We start from the raw sequence: 23,548 nt of genomic DNA, 5'->3' as shown, positions 1-23,548 counted from the left end.
TGACATTCTCAAGCATTTATCGGTGAATATTCCATTAGTGGAAGCATTTCAAGAGATGCCGGGTTTTGCTAAATATTTGAAAGATTTGATTACCAAGAAGAGAACCACCAAGAATGAAGTGGTGAATGTGACTCACCGGGTTAGTTCCATCATTACAACATCCACTGTTCAAAAGAAAGAAGACCCTGGAGCTTTCACTATTCCATGTACTATTGGGGCACGTGATTTTGCAATAGCTCTTTTTGACAATGGGGCTAGCATTAACTTAATGCCTCTTGCTATTTACAAGCAAGCGGGATTAGGTATGCCGAGGCCTACAAGTATGAGGTTGCAAATGGCCGATCGTTCTATAAAGAGACCGGTGGGAATCGTTGGTGATGTGCTTGTGAAAGTGGGAGAGCTCCATCTACCCGCCAATTTCCTAATCCTTGATTGTGCAGTTGACAAAGAGATCCCTATCATCTTGGGGAGACCATTCCTTGCCACGGGAAGAGTACTAATGGATTCAGAAAGGAATGAGATCAAATTCCGTGTAAATGATGAAGAGGTAACATTCCAGGCAAGCAAGTGTATGAAACTACCATATGCATATGAAAGTATCTCGGTGATTGATGTTGTTGATGAAGTGGAAGATGCGATTGAAATGAAGATGGAAGAACAATGAAGGCGTTGGCGGCTATTTTGGTAAACTTTGATGGTGAAGATATGGAGGGGTATATGTAATCAGTCAATGCATTGGAAGGGCTTGGGTCCTACACCTATTCTCCGAAGAAGCTCTCTCTCGACTTGGAGAATAGAGCCACTCCTCCCACAAAGCATTCAATCATTGAGCCACCACAACTAGAGCTCAAACCACATCCACCGCACTTGAGGTATAAATTTCTTAGCTCAAATGATACTTTACCGGTAATTGTCTCTTCTTTGTTGAATGATGTGCAGGTAGAGCAATTGTTGAATGTCTTGAGGGAGCATAGGAAAGCTATTGGATGGACAATTGCGGATACCCGGGGGATTCCCGCCGGAATTTGCGAACACAAGATCCAATTGGAAAATGAGATTAAACCAAGTATGGAACATCAACGAAGGTTAAACCCTTCAATGCAAGAAGTGGTAAAGAAAGAAATAATCAAGTGGTTGGATGCCGGTGTAGTCTGCCCTATTGCCGATAGTTCTTGGGTGAGCCCTTTGCAATGTGTGCCGAAAAAGGGAGGCATGACCGTGATTGAAAATGGGAAGAACGAGCTCATCCCAACAAGAACGGTGGCCGGATGGAGGGTGTGTATGGATTACCGGAGCTAAATAGTGCTACATGCAAGGACCATTTCCCTATGCCTTTTATTGATCAAATGCTTGATCGGCTAGCGGGAAGGTCATTCTGTTGCTTCTTGGATGGATACTCCGGCTACAATCAAATCAATATCGCATTGGAAGATCAGGAAAAAACAACATTCACTTGTCCATATGGGACATTTGCATTTAGCCGGATGCCATTTGGGCTATGCAATGCTCCGGCCACTTTTCAAAGGTGAATGATATCAATATTCTCCGATATGGTGGAGGATTTCCTAGAGGTATTCATGGACGACTTCTCGGTCATGGGTGATTATTTTGAGCATTGTCTAGACAACCTTAGAAAAGTGGTTAAGAGATGTGAAGAAACGAACCTCGTGCTAAATTGGGAAAAATGCCACTTCATGGTGGACGGGGCATTGTTTTGGGCCACAAAATTTCCAAACATGGCATAGAAGTTGACCGGGCAAAGATCGAGATCATTTCCAAGATTCCTCCGCCTACTTCAGTTAAAGGTGTCCGAAGTTTCTTGGGGCATGCCGGATTCTAAAGGCGTTTCATCAAGGATTTTTCCAAAATTGCAAATCCAACGTGCAAACTCCTTAAGAAAGATGCGAAATTTGTGTTTGACGAGACGTGCCTCAAAGCCTTTGAGGAATTTAAACAAAAGCTCACCACGACACCTATTATTGTCACACCCGATTGGTCTCTTCCATTCGAACTCATGTGTGACGCCAGTGGTGTAGCTATTGGGGCAGTTCTTGGACAACGTCATAACAAGGTTCTCCATCCGGTCTATTACGCAAGCAAGACACTCAATGGCGCACAAATGAACTACACGGTGACTGAGTAAGAACTTCTTGCTATTGTCTATGCCTTTGAGAAATTCCGGGCTTATTTGTTGGGATCCAAGGTGATAGTGTACACAGACCATGCTGCTCTGCGCTATCTCATGGCAAAGAAAGATGCAAAGCCTAGATTGATTCTGTGGGTCCTGTTGTTGCAAGAATTTGACCTCAAAGTCAAAGATCGAAAAGGGACAGAAAATCAAAGTAGCAAATCAAGTCATGAAACTAAAGCTTCAAACTTTGCCTCTCTATCACAATTATCTCTCTTTGGTCATTCCTTCCAATTGAAAATGGGATTAAATTCACAACTCAAATCTCATGTTCTCTCACATTAAAAGAGAATTGCACACTCATAAATCTTAATTCAAAACAAAAATGGAATATCAAATGGAAAAATTCACTCTCTCTCACAATGATGTTCAAATGCATACAAGTAGTACCATAGGCTTGCCCTTCATGTATTTCTCCACTAATGTAGACAACTTGGTTCAAAATCAATTAGGACTTAAAGGGTTGTAGTTTAGGCTTTTGGTTAAGGTAGGGCACAATTTTGGTTAGAGTGACTCAAAAGCTCCCCAAGCACTACAAAATTTACAATCAAAGTCCACTTCCTTCAAAAAACATTCTCCATCCTTTCTTCACTTTTCATTCAACACCTAATCTTCCCTTTATTCACAACTTCTTATCATTTTATTCTATTTTTTTTTCTTTCCTTCCTTTTCAAAATCAAGGAAGGTTTCACTTTTTATCATTTTTTTTTTATTTTCTACCTTTCACCTTTTAAAAAACTTCCATATCACAAGTTTTTCAACCTTCACCCCCAAACTTAGGCTTTTAGCCTATGTTTACACTTTCAAAGTACTTAGGGAGGTAGTGTGCCAAATGCTAGATAAATAAAGAATAAAGGAATAAAGATTGTAACATTGTTGCCAAAGAACAAGGTGAAAGGCTCAAAATGGGTTGACTAGGGAAAATATTCAAGGGTAGGAAATTTAAGGCACAATGGCGGTCCAAGAAAGGCCTAATATTATTTTTCAAACCAAGTTAGTCTATGATTTTGCCTTGAAGCACATTCCGGGCAAGTTCTAGACTACAAGTAATGCAAAATAACTCACAATAAATCTCACCACGTATGGCACATGAACACTCAAGTGGAATACAAATCCAAAATCCAATTGAAACCAATGACTCAAAGAGGTTACATATAGCATAGGAAGCTATTTAGTGAATCAAAGAGCCAAAATTTGTGTCTAAAAGTCATGATATTTTTACATCAATTATTTTTCTTTTTTTCAACAACTAAAAATTCATATGCCGAGGTTTAAATCATGCTGGTACCAAGCAAGCCACAACTTGGTCAATGGGCACAAACCCCAACTCAAACCATTCATTCTTCCTAAATTAACATAAACTATATCTAAACTACAAGACTAATTCCCTTAAGAAAGTTGTCTATCTATCCATCATCGGGAAAAGTCGACAAAAATTTACTAACAATTACCCGGTTCAAGAAGAAAATTGGCATCCTTGGAAAAAGAACCGTGGTACAAAGAAAACCAAGGATATCGCCACTAACATAAAACATACTATATAAAAAAAATTAAGAAGCTAATAACCAAAATCAAGAAGCTAATAAACACAATAATATCACACATCACATGAAAATACAATAACAACAAAATGAAAACAACCAAAGTACAATCTCAACAGTTATCCACATTTATACAAGAATAACAGTTATACAAGAAGCCACCCCCCAACTAAAGATCATGCATTGTCCCCAATGCAACTAAACATGATAGAATAAATTGGTGGAAAGTGCTCCCTGAATACAGCATCAGATGCTCTCCTCGCTGTCTGACTCAGAGGCATCCTCCTCTCCTTCTTCCTCGGACCAATGAATAGGAACATCATCATCCTCTACCGGCCTGGTCGATGGCATTGCGTCTTGAGGCTTTAGGACTTTCCACAGCCCCTTTACACCTTTCCACATGCGAGTAAAGAATTTGTCTCTTTTCTTCTCTCTTTTCTTCATCTGGGTGTGTGCCTTTTCTAGAGAGCCATGAGATGTGCTCAACTCACCATGCGCCTTGGCCAGCTCAGTGTATGCCTTCTCTAGCATCCTAAGGTGATCCCCCTGCTTCTTCTGATCCTTAAGGTATTTTTGAAACTCTTTCTTGGAAATGTATGCGGGTCCCTCAGATGTTTCCCCAGGTCCCTGTGGAAGGCCAGCTACTAGCTCGCGGATTACCTGCATCTCCTCACTAAGCACAGCGAATGGTTCTCCTGCAGAAGATGATGGCTGACAACTCTGATCAACCTGAGAAAAAGACACAATCTTTCTCTTTTTACTCTTCACGGTGCCGTCCTCTCCTCTATTCTTCAACGGGTTTAGAGGCTTTCCCGGCTCTATCCAGTTCTCTCCTGGAGCTTCTTCCACACCAAAAAGTTGGCACAGCTCAGTGATAAGCGATGAGAATATCAATGATGCACTATTCTGGATCACATACTCCCTCAATTCATTGATGAATATTTTACCAAAATTCAGCTGAATACCATCAAGGATGCAAGCTATCATTTGAGGTAGGGCCCTGATCTGATCTCGTCACTACACGACCGAGGTTAGGCTTGGCACTTACTAGGTACCATTGTGGTGTACTCATGCCCTTCCCTACACATGTTTTTGGGTGTGCAGATCGAGGTGCCTCTTATTAGCCACATTATCAGTAAGGCGAGCCAGTTGTAGAGACTTCAAGGTATATCTGCCGCGTTCGCAGACCTCAGAGTCCCTTTCTACTCTTCCCCATGTCAAACACTTCCTATATTTCCTTTTGTTAGACTCTAGAGTATAGAGATACTATTTTCTTTCTGTAGTTTGTGACTCATGGTGTTTCGAGTTTTAGGCATATTGTGTATTTCTCAGTAATTGGTTATTGTACATGCCAAGCGGCATGGTATTCAGTTATGTTGTTCTGTTACAGTTGGTTGTTAAAATTATGTTATCATTTTTGTATACGGCGAAATCGGAGGGTCCAATTTCTCGTCACTTAAGGCAGTTCAGAAGATCACTTCGAGGCCTCGAGGCGACAAAGCTATGGCCGAGTCTCCTCCCTCGAGGGTCGTCGACACCCGACCCCAGGACGATGCAAGTCGCGACTATGATGAAGATGGGGAGTTTCCAAGGCGCACAGTTAGGGCTGACACGGCCTGGCAGGCTACTCTGAACCCAAATCAGGGCGTCAGTCAGCCGTCCCATCCCCATATCTCTGTAAATAATGTATTTTGCACTACACGGGGATTTCCCTCCTATATTAAGGGGATCCCTGTCATTATGTAATGTGGGTTGCTCCAATTACTCCATGCGAAATATAGAAGAATATTCTCTTTTCTCTCTAACATACTATCTCGATATTGTTGCTCTTGTTTATTATCTTCATACTTGTTCTTCATTTGTTTCTTATCATTGGCCATAAAGAGCCTTCGCTTATTGTTTTATAACTGTTAGCCCTTCCCCGATTACCCTTAATAGCTCGAGCCCGAGCCCAAGAATCGACCTCGAGGACCCGATTGGCTAGTCCATCGGTTTGATTATAACTCTATTTTAGCTCGCATTTCGTCTCTGAACTTCATACATATAGCATCATCCGCTTAAACAACTAGCATAAAAATATATCACGTATTTTTAGAGTCCCATCAACAAATTTAATTGTTATTACCATTTTCACGGTAAACAGTTTGGCGCCCATCGTGGGACTAAAAATAATAGTGACAATTTTCTTGCTGGTTTCATCGCATAACGCAAGTTATCTTTCACACTTTTTCTTGTCCAAGATCTTCGGTTTCAGGTTAAAATGTCTGATTCAGTAAACAATAATATTGAGAACCACAGAGAAAATGGTGTGGCTGTTCCAGGTGTTGGTGAGCCACCACAAAATCTTGAGAACACGCCAGGACCGATTCCTACGGACGGAATCTCACGCGACGCTCGACACGTCGAAATAAGCTCCCACACTAACAGGAGAATACACCAAGGCGACCAATAGGAAGCCCAAAAAACCCCAGCTCGGGAAGAACGGGAAGTTAGCCTTCATATTATTTTTGAAATGTTACAGGCACAACAGCTGGCTATAGGTCAAGCAATAATGGGTCGATAGCCGATCCCGCCATCATAAAAATGCTCGAGGACCTCACCAAAAGAATCGAATCGGGCGAGAAAATGATAGCAGCCAACGACAAGAAGGTCGAGACCTACAACTCCAAAGTCAACCAAATCCCGGGCGCACCCCCGGTCCTGAAAGGTATGGATTCGAAGAAGTTCGTGCAAAGGCCGTTCCCTGAGGAAGCGGCTCCGAAACCCATTCCAAAGAAGTTCAGAATGTCAGAACTCCCAAAATACAACGGGACCTCAGACCCCAACGAGCATGTTACTTCCTACACGTGCACAGTAAAGGGCAACGACATAAAAGATGACGAGATCGAGTCTGTCTTACTGAAGATGTTCGGGGAAACGCTCTCTAAGGGGGCCATGATGTGGTATCACAACCTAGCTCCCAACTCCATAGACTCATTTGCCATGCTGGCAGACTCCTTCATAAAGGCACATGCCGGTGCCATCAAAATAGCAACGAGGAAATCTGAAGTGTTCAAAATCAAGCAAAGGGAGAACGAGTTGTTGCGAGAATTTGTGTCTCGCTTCCAAACGGAACGAATAGAACTGCCTCCGGTCTCCGATGACTGGGCAGTGCAGGCCTTCACTCAAGGCCTGAATGAGCGGAGCTCAGTGACCTCAAGGCAGCTGAAAAAGAATCTGATCAAGTATCCCGCCGTGACCTGGTCGGACGTCCACAACCGATACCAGTCAAAGATCAGGGTCGAAGATGATCAACTAGGAGCCCCCTCGGGCTCAGTGTACCCGAGTAGGCTTCTGACGAAGGAGCCAAAGCCAAATAAAGAAAGATATTAGCCATACACCGAAGATAGGAGGAACGCCCCGAGGCACAACCCACCTCGTAACGATCGATTGATCAACCGAAGATAGAATCCTCAGGGACTCATTAATTGATCCGGATTCAATGGAAACACGGGGCCAACATCGGCACCGCGCTTATCAGAATACAACTTCAACGTCGATGTGTCGGATATCGTGTTCGCCATCAGCAAAATCAGAGACACCGGGTGGCCCAGGCCTATACAGTCGGATCCTTCCCAAAGAAATCACAACTTAGTATGCGAATTTCATAACACACACGGCCATAGCACCGAAGATTGCCACCAACTCCGAGAGAAAGTAGCCAGGCTACTCAACAAAGGTCGCCTCTGAGAATTCCTAAGCGGCCGGGTCGAAAATCAGTTCAGGGAAAGAGAGGCGGCCAAAAGGAACGAAGCAAACGAGCCACAACACGTTATCCACATGATCTTGGGAGGCGTCGACGCTCCCCAGGAGCCCGTGATGAGAAAGAAAAAAATATCCATCACTAGAGAAAAGCAAACTCGGGGGTACATACCCGAGGATGCCCTCATGTTCAGCGAAGAGGACTCCGAGACCTTGTCTCAACCTCATAATGACGCACTGGTAATCTCTTTCTTCGTGAATACATTTCAAATAAAACGTGTACTCGTAGATCCAGGTAGCTCGGCCAACATTATCAGGTCGAGGATAATAGAGCAGTTTGGACTGCTAGACCAAATCATGCCCGCCACTCGAGTCCTCAATGGATTCAGCATGGCAAGTGAGACAACGAAAGGAGAAATCACCTTCTCAGTCAGCGTGGCCGGCACGACCCAAAATGTCAAATTTCATGTCATCGAAGGGGGCATGAGGTACAACGCCTTGTTCGGACGACCGTGGATACACGACATAAGTGCAGTCCCATCCACCCTCCACCAAATGATGAAATTCCCTACAAAGGACGGGATTAAAACCATCAACGGGGAACAGCACGCAGCAAGAGAAATGTTCGCGGTGCACAACGTGGCACCGACACCAATATCTCCACTCTCGAAAGAACCAAAGGGCAAGCAAACTACACCATCAGCTAAGCCCGATTAAACATAGTAAAGGACAGTACCGCGTCCTCATTACAAGCGATAGGGACATATCAGACCTTGGAAAGTCGCTGGCGCATCCCATGCTAAGGTATACTTATCTCCCGTTTCACTTTATATTTCATACTAACCCTCATGCAGGCACCCGATCGAAACAACCAAAGCTCTTCCCAACTCGAAGGCCTTAGGTTTCGAAAGCACGCGTTGTACTCTTCTCCTTCGGCCGGGTTTCATCCTGAGAAGGGTTTTACCATCAAGGTTTTTAACGAGGCAACGTCTATATGCTACCTAAGGAAGATCCAAAAAAAGGTCCGAGGCTTCTTTTGCAATCAACCTCGAACACTGGAGGGCATCCCCCCGGAAGATCATCCCCTCGAAAAAGCCAAAAAATGCCAAATGGGGCCTCAATAGGAAAATGATGTAACGGGCCAAACGGTCGAACGAGCCGTGTCCGTGTAGCCAGGCCCCCGATGGCGGAGACATATGTACTTGTGTCAAGTAAACAAAGAATACCTTTATCGAAGCATCTCATACTCCAAAGGAAACTCAGCATTTTTGCAAAAACAATTCCTCTAGCATCAACAATTCAGCACCTGAGCGACCTCCGGGTCAGGACTCCAAACTCATAAGCCCTCAACGAGGCAACATGAAAATCACGAAACATCTCCAAGGCCGAAAGTGCCCCGAATACTCGGGGACTGGCGTCAAAATCTAAAAAACGCACGACCTCAGGGTCGGGATCTCCAAAATTGTAAGGCCTCATCGAGGCAATACAAAATCTACAAGTGACGGCTTCCGAGCCAAAGTACCCCCGATGACTCGGGGACTGTCGCCAATTGCTGTTCATTAAAAAACCCGAGGCCATAAGACCCCTAGTGGGAAGACTCGGTCTCGTAAGATCTACATAAGGCAACAACAATATCTGTAAGACCTCAAGCAAGGCATGAATAATACTTGTACCAAGTATCCAAAACTGTAAGACCTCAAAGGCACGAAAAACTTGTAAGACCTTATTACACGCATAAACTCGATCCCGAAGTTTAGGCTATATATCGAACTTGTAAGACCCCTAAAAAGGCATACCTTCGATATAAACCCCTAAACTACTTCACTCGGGACAAAAAATGGCTCCGGCTAAGCACAAATGACTACGGTCATACAGTTGTACCAGCCGAACTAACGCGACTCGGGGACGCCCGACCGTCGCTACAAAATCACAAGCCATTACTTCGAATCTACTTCGAAAAGAACCGGTTAAACAGGCTACCCTCGACATAGGCAAAAGAGCTTCGACCACGTCAGCTCCAAATCACACGCTTCGAGCTACTCAGCCTCCGAGCCAAACCTTCTGAGGTGCTCGAACATCGCTGCAAACGACTTGAAATCGAGGTTCGTCCCGAACCGACGACAGGTCAGGCAAAATCGTTTCAAAAGTCCTTAACGAGAGAAAAATAAAGCCAATGAAAGGTCGCTTCGACCCAAAGCGTAAGAGCCATTGTCGCCAGCTTGCATTAAAAGGCCATATCGTCCCAAAGCGTAAGAGCCATTGTCGCCAGCCTACATTAAAAGGACGCATCGGCCCAAAGTGTAAGAGCCATTATTGCCAGCTTACATTAAAAGGCCGCATCGGTCCAAAGCGTAAGAGCCATTGTCGCCAGCTCACACAAACATGAAAACTCGAGGGTCGATTGAGCTCGAGTCGAAACCCGATTCGGAGACTGAACCAAAAATAGTTAACTACATATGCCTCAGGGCAAAGCGTAAGAGTCATTGTCGCCAGCTTACTTTAAAAGGCCACATCGGCCCAAAGAGTAAGAGCCATTGTCGCCAACTCACACAAACATGAAAACTTGAGGGTCGATTGAGCTCGAGTCAAAACCCGACTCGGAGACTGAACCCAAAATAGTTAATTACATATGCCTCAGGGCAAAGCGTAATAGCCATTGTCGCCAGCCTAATGATCCTTAGGGCCGTACAAACAAAAGAACGATAAAGGGCGTAAGAGCCATTGTCGCCAGCCCTCGTAAACATAAATGCTTGAGGGTCAAATGGGCTCGAGTCGGAATCCGACTCAGGGACCAAACCCAAAACAGTTGAGCAAAAGCATAAGAGCTCAAATGCCGGCTTATACTAAAGGTCGCATCGACCGAGCGCGTAAGAGCCCCCGGGCCAGCCTAATGAGCCCCAGAGCCATATCATAAATGTATGGATTCTCATCGACTGTGAGACCAGTTCACCTGGCCAAATTCGAGACAGAAAGGGGTACAGAAGAAGTAAAGCCACAAGGTTGTCTTTTATACACATACGCGAAAAAACACATTCTCCATCTACAAACATGTTCTGAAAATGCTACATACAAAATGGCAAAACCTACGCCCTACCCCTGCGAGCTACAGCCTACCGGCCTCGTCTTTACTCTCCTCGGTGTCAGATAGAAGTAAACAAGCATCACGCTCGTCCGCCCTCGCTCGCGCCAACTCTTCCGAGAGGACAAAACCCCTAGCGCGGATCTCCTCGAGAATCTTTCTTTGAGATTTGCAACAAGCATATTTTTTATGCTCTTTTCGCGATCGAGGATCCTCCTCAACTTGGCTTGAACATCAGTAGCGTCCTTTAAATTAATCGCCATCTCCTGATCAGCCTTAGTTTGGCTCAGAGTCGCTCCGGTCCGAGCATCAACGATCTCAGCCCTAACCTTCGAAAGCTCGGATTCGAGCTTCGTGATCATATCCGCTTGAACTAAAGCATTATTACGAGCTAAGCGGAGTTGAACCTCGAAGGCAAGAACTTTAGCGATGGCATCCTTCTCCTCTGAAGCCTGAACCTCCGCTCGAGCTGTTAGCTCGTCACAGTCATTCTTGACTCGGTCAGCTTCATCTCGAAGACGTTCCAGGGCCTCCATCTTTTTCTACAACTGGGATAAACGATGTGTTAGCCTCAGAAGCTAAAAGGCAGAACGCATACGTACCCGGGACGGAAAATTACCTGCTCCATCAAGTAGCTCTCGCAATTCGAGCTCCGGCACGCCTCGTATCGCAAGTGTGCCAGCTCGACTTCCTTTTCCTCGCAAAGGATCCTAAGGTATCTATCCTCATCCAGAGCTTTCCGGAGCCTAGCTCCATGATGGAGAAGCTCATACCTAAGCCAGTCAATGGCCTACAGAAGAAAACTCGACAAGGAAAGAAAGACGCGGGATTCAAAAGGCCTATGTCGAAACTCACTGCGAAGTGAAGCTGACGGACTTCCTCGAAGGCCGAGGGCAAATCTGTTAATCTAGTCCCCTCAGCCCTGGAAGAAGCGACTCCGGTCGAGGCTTGGTCGCTCGGAGAAACCGCCTTTCCAGAACCAGGAACTTCGGGCACGGCAGGTTCAGTGTCGTTTCCATCTCGAAGCTCCGGGCCCATTTCGCCTTACTCTGAGCGCCATCGCCCTGCGAATGCATATCCCGCTTATTTCGGTCATTCTTTAGCCCGGAAGCTGGCAACCCCTCCCCCTCTCCGGAGGAGCACGGCCTCGCCTCAGAAGACTCTCTAATACCTACGACAGCAAGATTAATACGCGGAAAGGGAAAATGCCTCACCAAATGTACAAAGTGTAAGGAAAAAGTAGTACAAACACACACCGTGATGTTTTGCTTCCCATCTGCCCTGGGACACAACCCGCCACCTACGATCGTCACAATTCGAGTGGGTCGCCAACTTCTGGACCCAACCAGGCAGATCAGGAACGTCGCCCGATGCCCATGAAACCGCTACAGAAAAGGAAACAAACACGGTTACAAAACTAGCCTTTGCCATAATCGAATCTGAGAAGGCGCGGGATGTACCACTTACGTGTATAGTTCCATTCCTCGGGGAATGGCATAAGTCCCACAGGGATAACGTTAGCAGTCCGGACCCGGACGAACCGACTCATCCACTCTCGATCTCCATCTTCCTCATCGTCAACGACGAAGGGCGTGGTCGACCGGCACCGCAAGGTTAGCAGACCTCGATGGTGAAAAGGCCGGTACAGCCTAATAAGATGACTGAGCGTGAATTCAAGCCCCCCCTTCTCCGCAAAGAACCTCATTGTCAACACTACTCCCCGAAACGACGGATGTATCTGCGCCAAGGTAACCCGATACCTTAAACAGAAGTCGAGCACAACCTTATCGAGGGGGCCCAGTTTGAAAGGATACGTGTACACATACAGGAATCCATCAACACGATTCGAGATGCCCTCATCCGGGGAAAGTGTCTGTAACACTACTCTCTCCCCCCTATCTGCAGTCTCTCTTCACTAACTCAAGGTGCTCCTCTCCTATCGAAGAAATAATCTTCAAGGTAAACTCTCTTTGATCCTGAGCATCGGGAGCGGAACTCTCCCCTCTCTGCCGAGCAGGCCCCAATGTAGCACTCATGTCTATGGCAAGACTAGAAGAATTGAAGCAGGAACCTGTGCAAATGCTTCAGCACTGAGGTAATGAAGATCTCAACGCCAAAACGGGAGGATAACCATCTAAAATGTTGAGATTCCTAAAGGAGCAGAAGCGGCCCTATATATGGAAAGAAACGGCAGCGACCCGCCTGCCCAATAAGCTAACAACATCGTCGCCAATCCCGAGGTGTTACCCAACCTCGAGGATCTCCATCTAAAAAAAGATAGCTCCAAGAAGCTAACATCGTCGTCACTAATCCCGAGGTGGTACCCGACCTCGAGGACCTCCATCTAAAAAAAGATAGCTTCAAGAAGCTAACAGCGTCGTTGCCAATCCCGAGGTGGTACCCGACCTTGAGGACTTCCATCTAAAAGAAGATAGCTCTAAGAAGCTAACAGCATCGTCACCAATCCCGAGGTGGCACCCGACCTCGAGGACCTCCATCAAAAAAAAGCCAGGCTTTAAGAAGCCAACGACATCATCTCCAGTCCCGAGGTGGTACCCGACCTCGAGGATCTCCATCAAAAAGAAGTTAGGTTTTAAGAAGCCAACAGCGTCATCTCCAGTCCCATGGTGGTACCCGACCTCGAGGATTTCCATAAAAAAGAAGCTAGGCTTTAAGAAGCCAATGGCATCATCTCCGGTCCCGAGAATGGTACCCGATCTCGAGGACCTCCTTCAAGAAAGGAAGTTAGACTCCAGGAAGCGTTTAGCACCATTGCAGGATTCGAGATGGTACCCGGTCCCTAAGGCTCCTCTCAAGAAGAAAAACAAGCACTTCGAGCTCCGTCCATAAGGGTTCGACCTCAGGATATCGCCTAAGTCTGGCGACCCCTCATCTGGGACCTATCTATAACTCCTTAAAGGTTATCTACATCAAGCTCAAAGAAAGTTTACAGGTGCCCAAAGATAACCCTCACTCAGAGACCGCTCTCGAAGATTTCAAGGCTCGAGGTATTATTTTCATATGACCCAAGGTAAAGGTCCCGACGGCCCGAGTCTATCGGACCAATTCAAGCTTGGTCCGAGGAAAGACAAAGGGTTCCGAGAGGTGCCATTTTTATCTACTGAAGGCCAGAAAGAATACTCGCACCCGGGTTAGATATCGACAATAGTCAACAGAGTTATACATTCAGAGTCTCCACAAATGTAAAAGAATATAGCAAGCATCAAAGACAAGTCCATGGGGGTGCCCTGGTCATCGTGAAGGTTGGCGTCATAAGTATGATGTCGTCAATATGATGTCATCGCGGGAAGTTCGAAGAATCGGATGTCAAGGTTGTTTCTCATCGTTCCTCTCTAAGAAACGCGGGGACAATCTGAATACAGCAAAATCGGAGGGTCCAACTTCTCGTCACTTAAGGCAGTTCAGAAGATCACCTCGAGGCCTCGAGGCTACAAAGCTATGGCCGAGTCTCCTCCCTCGAGGTTCGTTGACACCCGACCCCAGGACGATGCAAGCCGCGACTATGATGAAGATGGGGAGTTTCCAAGGCACACGGTTAGGGCTGACACGGCCTGACAGGCTACTCTGAACCCAAATTAGGGCGTCAGTCTGTCGTCTCATCCCCGTATCTATGTAATTAATGTATTTTGCACTATACGGGGATTTCCCTCCGATATAAAGGGGATCCCTGTCATTATGTAAGATTGGATGCTCCAACTACTCCACACGAAATATAGAAGAACATTCTCTTTTCTCTCTAACATACTATCTTGATATTGTTGCTCGTGTTTATTATCTTCATACTTGTTCTTCATTTATTGCTTATCATTGGCCATAAAGAGCCTTCACTGATTGTTTTATAATTGTTAGCCCTTCCCCGATTACCCTTAATAGCTCGAGCCCGAGCCCAAGAATCTACCTCGAGGCCCCGTATCGGTCAGTCCGAGGCCCCGATTGGCTAGCCCATCGGTTTGATTATAACTCTATTTTAGCTCGCATTTCGTCTCTAAATATAGAATCATCTGCTTAAACAACTAGCATAAAAATAGATCACGTATTTTTAGAGTCCCATCAACAAATTTATTTGTTATTACCATTTTTACGGTAAAAATTTTTATTATTCCGCAAATGTTAGGCTTACCTAGTTGTAGAGACTAGGTGCCGACACGGCGGTTCATGGAGGGAGAACTTGGATCGTGACAATTCACCACTATTCTTATACACCCTACCAAACGACCCCGAGTTTAGACTATTACTCTTCATACAAAAACACTATTTCTATGTGTATGTTTTTGATATTTTCTTTGAGTTCACATTCTTAACCAATACTAAAGATATCATGTTGATATGCTCTCTAGATTATAACAAGTCTTAATTATTTTCTCTTCACTATAATGTTCGTTTATAAAGGGTTTAAGTTATATATATACAGTGACAACATAAAGGATTCCTAGCAGCACAGGTACCGAGTAATTCTGCCCCACTATAACTTAGGTATATGGGAAGAAATCACCAAAAGTTTATCTCTGAGATTTGAACCGTAGTCTCCAAGGTTTACACCAATTTCATTGATTACTGGGCATAAAGTCCACACCCTTGGATACTTGTTGCGGCAATAAACATAACCTGATAGTATACCAATATTTTACGTCGTCAGTACACAAAGAACTTAAACTTTTTGCAAAATAATTCCCCTTTAACTTGCAGCAAAATTTTATTTTCCTGGGTACAAGATACTTCAATTTTTTCTCTTCTTCCTTTTCAAATTCTAGCTAACCTTGTGGCTAGTTCTGTTCTCATCCACTAACTCTTCAATTATTCTCCTAAATAATTGTTCAGCATTAGACTGAATTACTAGTAATTACCAAAGATTCCATATGCCTTCCCAATTTTTGCATGTTTAGTGCTTTATGGTTATATAAATACTACAATTTGAGATACAAAAATAGAAAAGTTTTACTCATGTTATTTTACTGCTCCAACACCAATGACGAACATGTAATCAAGCACCTCATCTAATAATATCAGAAGTTTCAAAACTATGTGTTTGTTGGGTGTTCTACACTTTGTAAATTTATTATATTCACTTTTTGGAAGTCCTTAATAGTCCTTCTTGGTATCGAAAAAAATGATATTGTTATAAGAGGTTTGAGTGTATACGCTTTAAAGCTTCAATACCTTCATATTTTCCCCTCTTAACTTTCTTATATATGGAAAACCAAACACAAAGAATAATAGTATTCGTATTCGTATTCGTATTCGTATTCGTGGCCCATTCAATACGTAGATGAACCATTATAGCTACAGGTTCAATTTTAACCCATATATTTTAAAGCAGAGTAAAAATTTTGTGTAAAGATTTATGAAAATTATAAAAAAGAGAAGGTATGAACTCATAATTTTAAAAATATAAAGAGTTCAATGCTAACAACCTTAAATATTGAACAAATAGAATTTAAATTCTAAATCTTCCTCTGTTCAGTACCCTTAGCAGGAGATTTAAACTTTAAGGACTATTCTACTACCTGAATATTAGTTTATTATTAATATTATCGTCAAGATATTTCAAGTTAATTTTTCTCCATAAGAATTAGGATTCCTCTAAAAATATTTTCTCAAGTACAGATTTGCCAGAGTTATTTAGGTATGTGATTGTATTTGTTAGGTGATAGAATAAAGATATTAACCTACTAAGGGGTTACATGTCTCAATATAGGGAGTAATCGACCTTTAGTGGGCCTACACGAGGCAAATTCGAATTAGAAGCACAAATTCTGAGTTGTGGATACCAAATATCTATAACTTTTTAATAGCCGAAGGGAAGTTATTTGCATTACCATCTATCTGTTTGAGTAGACTTCTATATAGTATAAAAATCTCCAAAACGAATTTGCTAAGGTGGAGGTCAAGCAGCTTAATTTCCTTAATTTGCCTGCAAAAGAACAAATTAGTTAAGGAAAAATGATCTTTAACTAATTCTATTCTATTAATTTTAAGCAGCTGGAAGACAAAAGATATTCAACGGGTTTGGTAAGCAAATATCAAGATTTTCCCCAAAAAAAAAACCAAATAAAAATGTTACGAGAAAGAATTTGGAACCAAAATTAGCTAGTGTATCTTATTTTTTCATATATGATAGTGATAGTGATTATTAATTTTTCGAACAGTTAGATCCGCAAGAAATTAATGGTCATTAAACGGTGTTCAATCACTTGTGTTTCTGCAAAAATTAATTATCTGATCAGTTAGATCCACAGCTGTTGATTATGATTAACGTTATTTCTTATAGTTGTCTAAAGGGGCAGATTTAGCCCATTACTTGTGGGTTTGGAAGAATCCGTAGCTTTAGCTCGAACAGTGTACGTGTGTTCAAAATTCCCTAAAAAGTATAAATAAGTAATAGATTTCGAATCCAATAATCAAATGTGTTGTGATAGTGCGATGACCCGATAGGTCATTTGAGTTTTAGCCTTTATTTAATGTTCCTACAGCTCGATTAGCTCCGCTTAGTGATTCTTGATTTGCGTGCGTAGTCCGTGCCTTTTTCGGATTGTTTTTATGTGAAAAATTGAAGAAAATATGAGTTTTAGCCTTAAAAATAATTTGAATTGACTACGGTCAATATTTCATGGGAAAAACTGAAGAAAATATGAATGTGAATGTTCTTGAGTTTCTTAGAAAATTTCATGCATTTTGATGTCCGATTTGTAGTTCTAAGTGTTATTATGGTGTTTTGACCGCGCGAGCGAGTTCGTATGATGTTAGTACACTTGTGTGCATGTGTTGGTTTGAAGCCCATGGGGCTCGGGTGAGTTTCGGATAGTCTAGGGATCATTTTTTGTAACGACCCAACCAGTCGTTTTTGAGCCCTGGCACGTTGCTCAGTGGTTTGAAGACTTGAGTAGCTTCACTTCAGGTATTACTACTTGCACGTGTGGTCAGAATTGAATTTCGGAAAGATCGAAGTTGATTTGGAAAGAAAATCTAATTTCAGAAGCATTAAGTTGGAAGAATTGACTAAGGTTTACTTCTGAGTAAACGACCTCAGAATCGGGATTTGAAGGTTTTAATAGGTTCGTATGATTATTTCGGACTTGGGCATATGTTCGGATTGAGTATCGGTTGGTCCGGTAGCATTTCGGCGCTTATTGTAGAAACTTGGCATTTTGGAAGTTCTAGAATTTCACAAGTTTGAGTTGAAGTGGATTTTGGTGTTTTTGATGTTCGCTTGGAGTTTCGAGCCCTGGAATAGGTTCATATCGTTATTTGTGACTAGTGCGTAAAGTTTAGCGTCATTCCGGAATGTTTTGATATGATTCGGACGCGTTCGTCGAAGATTGAAAGTTTGAAAGTTTAAAGAAGGAATTTGATCATCGATTCATAATTTGGACGTTGTTTGATGTTATTTGAGGGTTCGTCAAGGTCCGTGTTATGTTATGGTACTGGTTGGTACGATGGGGCGGGGTCTCGGGGGCCTCGGGTGTGTTTCGGGATGGTTTCGGTCATTTTCCCATGTTTTTGTAACGACCCGGCCGGTCGTTTCATGAGTTACAGCCCCGCTTTCCCCCATTTCTGCTCCTTTATGTGTTGCTCAGCTATATTTCATCATATCGTGTTGGTTGTTCTATGTTCGGAGTGGTCTTGGAGTGGAATGAGACACTTAGTCTCTTATTCGGAAGCTTAAGTTGGAAAAGTCAACCGGATGTTGACGTATGTGTAGAAGATCTCGGATGTGAATTCTGATGGTTCGGATAGCTTCGTTAGGCGATTTTTGACATAGGAGCATGTTCGGAATGTAATTCGGAGGTCCGTGGTAGATTTAGCCTTGAATTGGCGAAATTGGAAATTTGGCGTTTTTCGGTCGGCAGTGGAAATCTTGATATTGGGGTCGGAATTCCGGAAATTAGAGTAGGTTCGTTGTGTCATTTGTGACATGTTGCAAAATTTCAGGTCATTCGGATGAGGTTTGATAGGTTTTGACACCGTTTGCGGAATTCGGAAGTTTGGAAATTCTTAGGCTTGATTCCGATGGTGATTTGGTGTTTTGAAATTTTTTTGAGTGTTTTGAAGGTTGGAATAAGTTTGAATGGTGATATGTGACTTGTTGGCATGTTTGGTTGAGGTCCTGAGGGCTTCGGGATTAATTTGGGTGGTTGACGGAATGTTTGGCAATTGTTGATGCTGCTGAATTTGCTGCTTCTGTCATTTCCGCACCTGCGGATTGGGGACCGTAGGTGTGAGGTCGCAGATGCGACAAGGAGATCGCAGATACGGAGTTTTGGCCATCAGGAGAAGAACCGCAGATGCGGTTGGTTGGACGCATCTGCGGCACCGCAGGTGCGGTGACTGGAGCACAGATGCGGTCCTGGTCTTTTAAGTGGAAACCGCAGGTGCGGTTGGTTGGACCGCAGAAGCGGTTGCGCAGGTGCGAGATTTGGACCGCAGATGCGGATGTTCTTGGCAGAAAAGTACATAAGTTCCCCTTCGCGAATTTCAGTCATTTTTCCACCATTTTTGGACGATTTTGGAGCTCTAAGCCGTGATTTCAAGAGGGAATTGAGGGATTTAAGTGAGGTAAGCTACTTGGGCTTTGTATCTTGTGTTTGTGATGATTTTTTCACTACCTAATCATGAAATTAGTGGGGAATTTGCAGTGAAGTTGAAGGTTAGGGCTTGAGTTTTGAGAGCTTTGATTGGGGATTTGAGGGGCCATGTGGGGTCCGATTTTGATGGTTTTGATATGTATAGACTCGGGGGTGAATGGAGTTTCTAGTTTTGTAAATTTTGTTGGATTCCGAGATGTGGGCTCGGGGGCCGGGTTTGAGTCCGATTCAGGATTTTTGGTCTAATTTGATTAATTTCGTTGGAATTCATTCCTCTAGCGTATATTGATGATAATATACTGATTTTGGTTAGATTTGGAGTATTTAGAGGCCGAGTCAAGAGGCAAGGGCATCGCGGGTTAGAGTTTGGTCCGGTTTGAGGTAAGTAATGACTGTAAATCTTGTCCTGAGGGTATGAAACCCCGGATTTCACATCATTTCACTACTTTGAGGTGATGCACACGCTAGATGACGAGCGTGAGGGCATGCACCGTTGGGGATTGTGACTTGGTCCGTCACGCAGCAACTATTAAGTTGCATATCTGACTTGAAACTATTTAATACTTATGTATTTTAGAAGGTATTACTATGTTGTGGGCCTCATGCCATATTTGGGCCTCATGCCAAGCTGTTTGGACCCTTAGGGGCTTTTCACTACTATTCCTCACTGTTTTGATTTAATATCTGTACTCAATCATGTTATGTTTTACTGATTTCATAACTTAGTTTTATTTACTCCGTTTGAAGTATGAAATGTTATTTTGGGCTGAGCACCCTGTTTCAATGTTAGCCCGAGTGGCTTGAGAGGTTTCTGACTGAGTGAGGCCGAGGGCCTCTGTTGTGAGGATATCATGGGATTGGGCTACGCGCCGCAGCATGTTGTACTGATTTAAGAAATATGAGAGACCGAGGGCTTGTTTTATTATGCCACGAGATAGCTTGTTATAGCGCTTGGGCTGTAGGAGCCCCTCCGGAGTCTGTACATCCCCAGTGAGCGCGGGTACCCTGAGTGAGTGATATGATGTTGTCCAAGGGGCTGTTCTTGATTCATGTTGTACCCGAGGGGCTGATTACGAGTGATTGTGAGGTTGCCCGAGGGGCTGGTTCTGATTGATATTATGCCCGAGGGGCGCTCTATGATACATGTCTTGCCCAAGGGGCTATCTATGATTTTCATCATTTTTACTCTAAACTACATTGAATCTCTGTTAAAACTGTTAGAAAGACATTTTTTTCAAGGGATTTTTTACTGAAATTGGATTTCAATGAGATAATTTGATTTATATACTGTTTTGGAAACATACTGTACTTACTGTGATGTTATGACGTGGATTATGTGTTTTCCTACTGCTCAGTCTTTATTTACTTTTATAACTTACTGAGTTGGCGTACTCACATTACTCCCTGCACATTCTGTGCAGATCCAAGAGTTGCGGGTCGTGATAGCGAGCGCTGATCCATCATCAGTCGCGGATACCCGGAGTTGGCAAGGTAGCTGCATGGCGATCGCAACCTTGCTCTTCTCCCTCTTATCTTCCTTAGTATGTTTTAGTATTTTCCAGACTGTGATAGCCTTTGTTGTATTCGGACAGTCCTTAGTAGATGCTCGTGACTTGTGACACCCCGATGTTGGGCTTATGTTTCTTCCACACTTGTTATTTAGACTCATATTATGGGATTTTATTTAATTAATAGCTTAAAACGTCTTTTTATGAAATATTGGTTTGATTTGAGATTGTGTCGGCTGGCCTAGTTTCATGATAGGCGCCATCACGAACGGGTTGGTTTTGGGGTCGTAACAAGTTGGTATCAGAGCCTAGGTTACATAGGTCTCACGAGTGGTGAGCGGGTTTAGTAGAGTCTTGCGGATCGGTACGGAGACGTCTGTGCTTATCTTCGAGAGGCTACAGAACCTTTAGAAAAAACTTCACATTCTTGAATTCTTGTCGTGTGAATCTGTTGATTCTGGTAACTAAACTTCTGTTATTCTATTCTCTCAATAATGATGAGGACACGTGCTACCGGTCAGGACGGACGACCACCAGTACCACAAGTTGGGGCCACTAGAGGCCGAGGTCGCGGTCGAGGCCGTGGTAGGGGCAGGGGTGTAGCCCGCACAGCGGTTAGGGCAGCACCCGCAGATCCACCAGCCACCCCAGTTCATGATCAGGTCGCAGTTGTGGACGCTCCAGCAGGACTAGCTTAGGCACCGGCTGTGCCTATTGTTATCCCAGGCCTTCAGGAGGCCCTAGCCCAGATTCTATCAGTGTGCACTGGCATGGCTCAGGCGGTCTCAGCTACTACGGCCACAACTACTTCTCAGGCCGGGATAGGCTCTCAGACTCCCACCGCTCGCACACCTGAGCAGGTTGTACAGGGACTTCAGACACCGGGGATACCTCCAGCCCAGCCGACTGCAGCTGCTCAGGACTATGTAGCTCCTGTTATGCCAGAGGACGAGCAACATAGATTGGTGAGGTTTGGTAGGCTCCAGCCTCCGTCATTTAGTGGTGTTGAGGGTGAGGATGCACATGGTTTCTTGGATAAGTGTCAGAGGAAGCTTCGGACCGCAGGTATTCTGGAGACCAGTGGGGTCTCATTGACTACTTTCCAGTTCTCCGGGGATGCACTTAGTCGGTGGCAGGTTTACGAGAGGCGTAGGCCGGTTGGCGCAGCGCCTCTTTCTTGGCAGCAGTTCTCCGTTCTCTTTCTGGAGAAGTTTGTACCTGAATCTCGCCGAGAGGAGCTGTGCAGGAAGTTCGAGCAACTTCGTCAGGGTGATAGGTCTGTTACTCAGTATGAGATGCGGTTCTCCAAGTTGGCTCGTCATGCGGTCTGGTTGGTTCCCACAGACCGATAGAGGATCAGGAGGTTTATAGATGGCCTCGGTTATCAGCTTCGGTTGCTTATGGCCAGAGAGAGAGTATCTGGTGCTACCTTTGATGATGTTGTTGACATAGCTCGCCAGATTGAGGTGGTTTGTGGTCAGGAGAGGGTTGAGAGGGAGGCTAAGAGGCCCTGAGGTCAGGGTGGATTCAGTGGTGCTCTTCATGGGGGTCAATTTTAGCATGGCAGGGGCCGTCCATTCAGGCATGCTCTGTCAACTCGCCCAGTTCATCATGGGGCATCATCGGGCTATGGTTCTCACGGTCCTCATTAGGGCCATTCATCACATAGTGCCCTTCCAGCCTAGAGTTCGTCCCGTGATCCATCAGTTCAGGGCTTTTCTATGCCAGGTTCATCTGCTAGTCATTCCGGTGCTAGGGGTTCCCTTCAGTCCCCGTCTCCAGCACCAGGGGATTGTTATGAGTGTGGATAGTTGGAGCATATGTTGAGGCAGTGTCCTCGTCGTCATGGGGGTCTTCCTCAGCAGAGAAGTCAGCCATCGACTTCAGCACCAGTTACTTCACCACCCACCCAGTTAGCTAGGGGTGGAGGTCAGTCAGCTAGGGGTCGCCCTAGAGGGGGAGGTCCATCAGGTGGTGGTCAGGCCCGTTTCTATGCACTCCCGGCCAGACCAGATGCCATTGCTTCAGATGCTGTGATTATAGGTATTGTCTCAGTCTGCCACAGAGATGCCTCTGTGTTATTTGACCCTGGTTCCACTTTTTCATACGTGTCATCATATTTTGCTCGTTATTTGGATACGCCTCGCGAGTCTCTTGTTTCATCTGTTTGTGTATCTACTCTGGTGGGCAATAATATTATTGTGGACCACTTATATCGGTCGTGTGTGGTGACTATTGGGGGTTTGGAGACCCGAGTGGACCTTCTGTTGCTTTGGATGGTGGATTTTGATGTGATATTGGGCATGGATTGGTTATCTCCGTGTCGTGCTATTTTGCACTGTCATGCCAATACAGTGACGTTGGCCATGCCGGGTGTGCCACAGATTGAGTGGCGAGGTTCGACGGATTATGTTCCCAGTGGGGTGATTTCATTTTTGAAGGCCCAGCAGATGGTTAGGAAGGGTTGTCTTTCTTACTTGGCCTTCGTGAGGGATGTCAGTGCAGAGGCTCCTACCATTGATTCAGTCCTGGCAGTGAGGGATTTTCCAGAAGTGTTTCCTGCAGACCTGCCGGGCATGCCACTAGACAGGGATATTGACTTTGGTATTGATTTGGTGCCGGGCACTCAGCCCATTTCTATTCCACCGTATTGTATGGCACCGACAGAGTTGAAGGAGTTGAAGGAGCAGCTTCAGGAACTCCTTAATAAGGGGTTTATTCGGCCTAGTGTGTCGCCTTGGGGTGCGCTTGTTCTATTTGTGAAAAAGAAGGATGGCACGAAGAGGAGGAGCACGCTGATCATTTGAGAGTTGTATTGCAGCGGTTGAGGGAGGAGATGCTTTATGCAAAGTTCTCGAAGTGTGAGTTTTGGCTCAGTTCAGTGGCTT

At 44.5% G+C, this 23,548-nt stretch overlaps 1 protein-coding gene across 1 annotated transcript; it reads left to right on the top strand.

Annotated features, from left to right (window-relative positions):
* On the top strand, nt 56–664 carry LOC109216176. The gene has a single exon (XM_019380308.1). It carries the CDS (start codon nt 56–58, stop codon nt 662–664), a length of 609 nt encoding a protein of 202 aa, XP_019235853.1.

Source organism: Nicotiana attenuata, chromosome 2, assembly GCF_001879085.1.
Source record: "Nicotiana attenuata strain UT chromosome 2, NIATTr2, whole genome shotgun sequence".
Lineage (NCBI taxonomy): Eukaryota > Viridiplantae > Streptophyta > Magnoliopsida > Solanales > Solanaceae > Nicotiana > Nicotiana attenuata.
This window is presented reverse-complemented; position numbering and strand designations above follow the sequence as displayed.

Coding starts and splice junctions, on each gene's coding strand:
- LOC109216176 (XM_019380308.1), top strand. CDS start 56: ATGCCGGGTTTTGCTAAATATTTGAAAGATTTGATTACCAAGAAGAGA.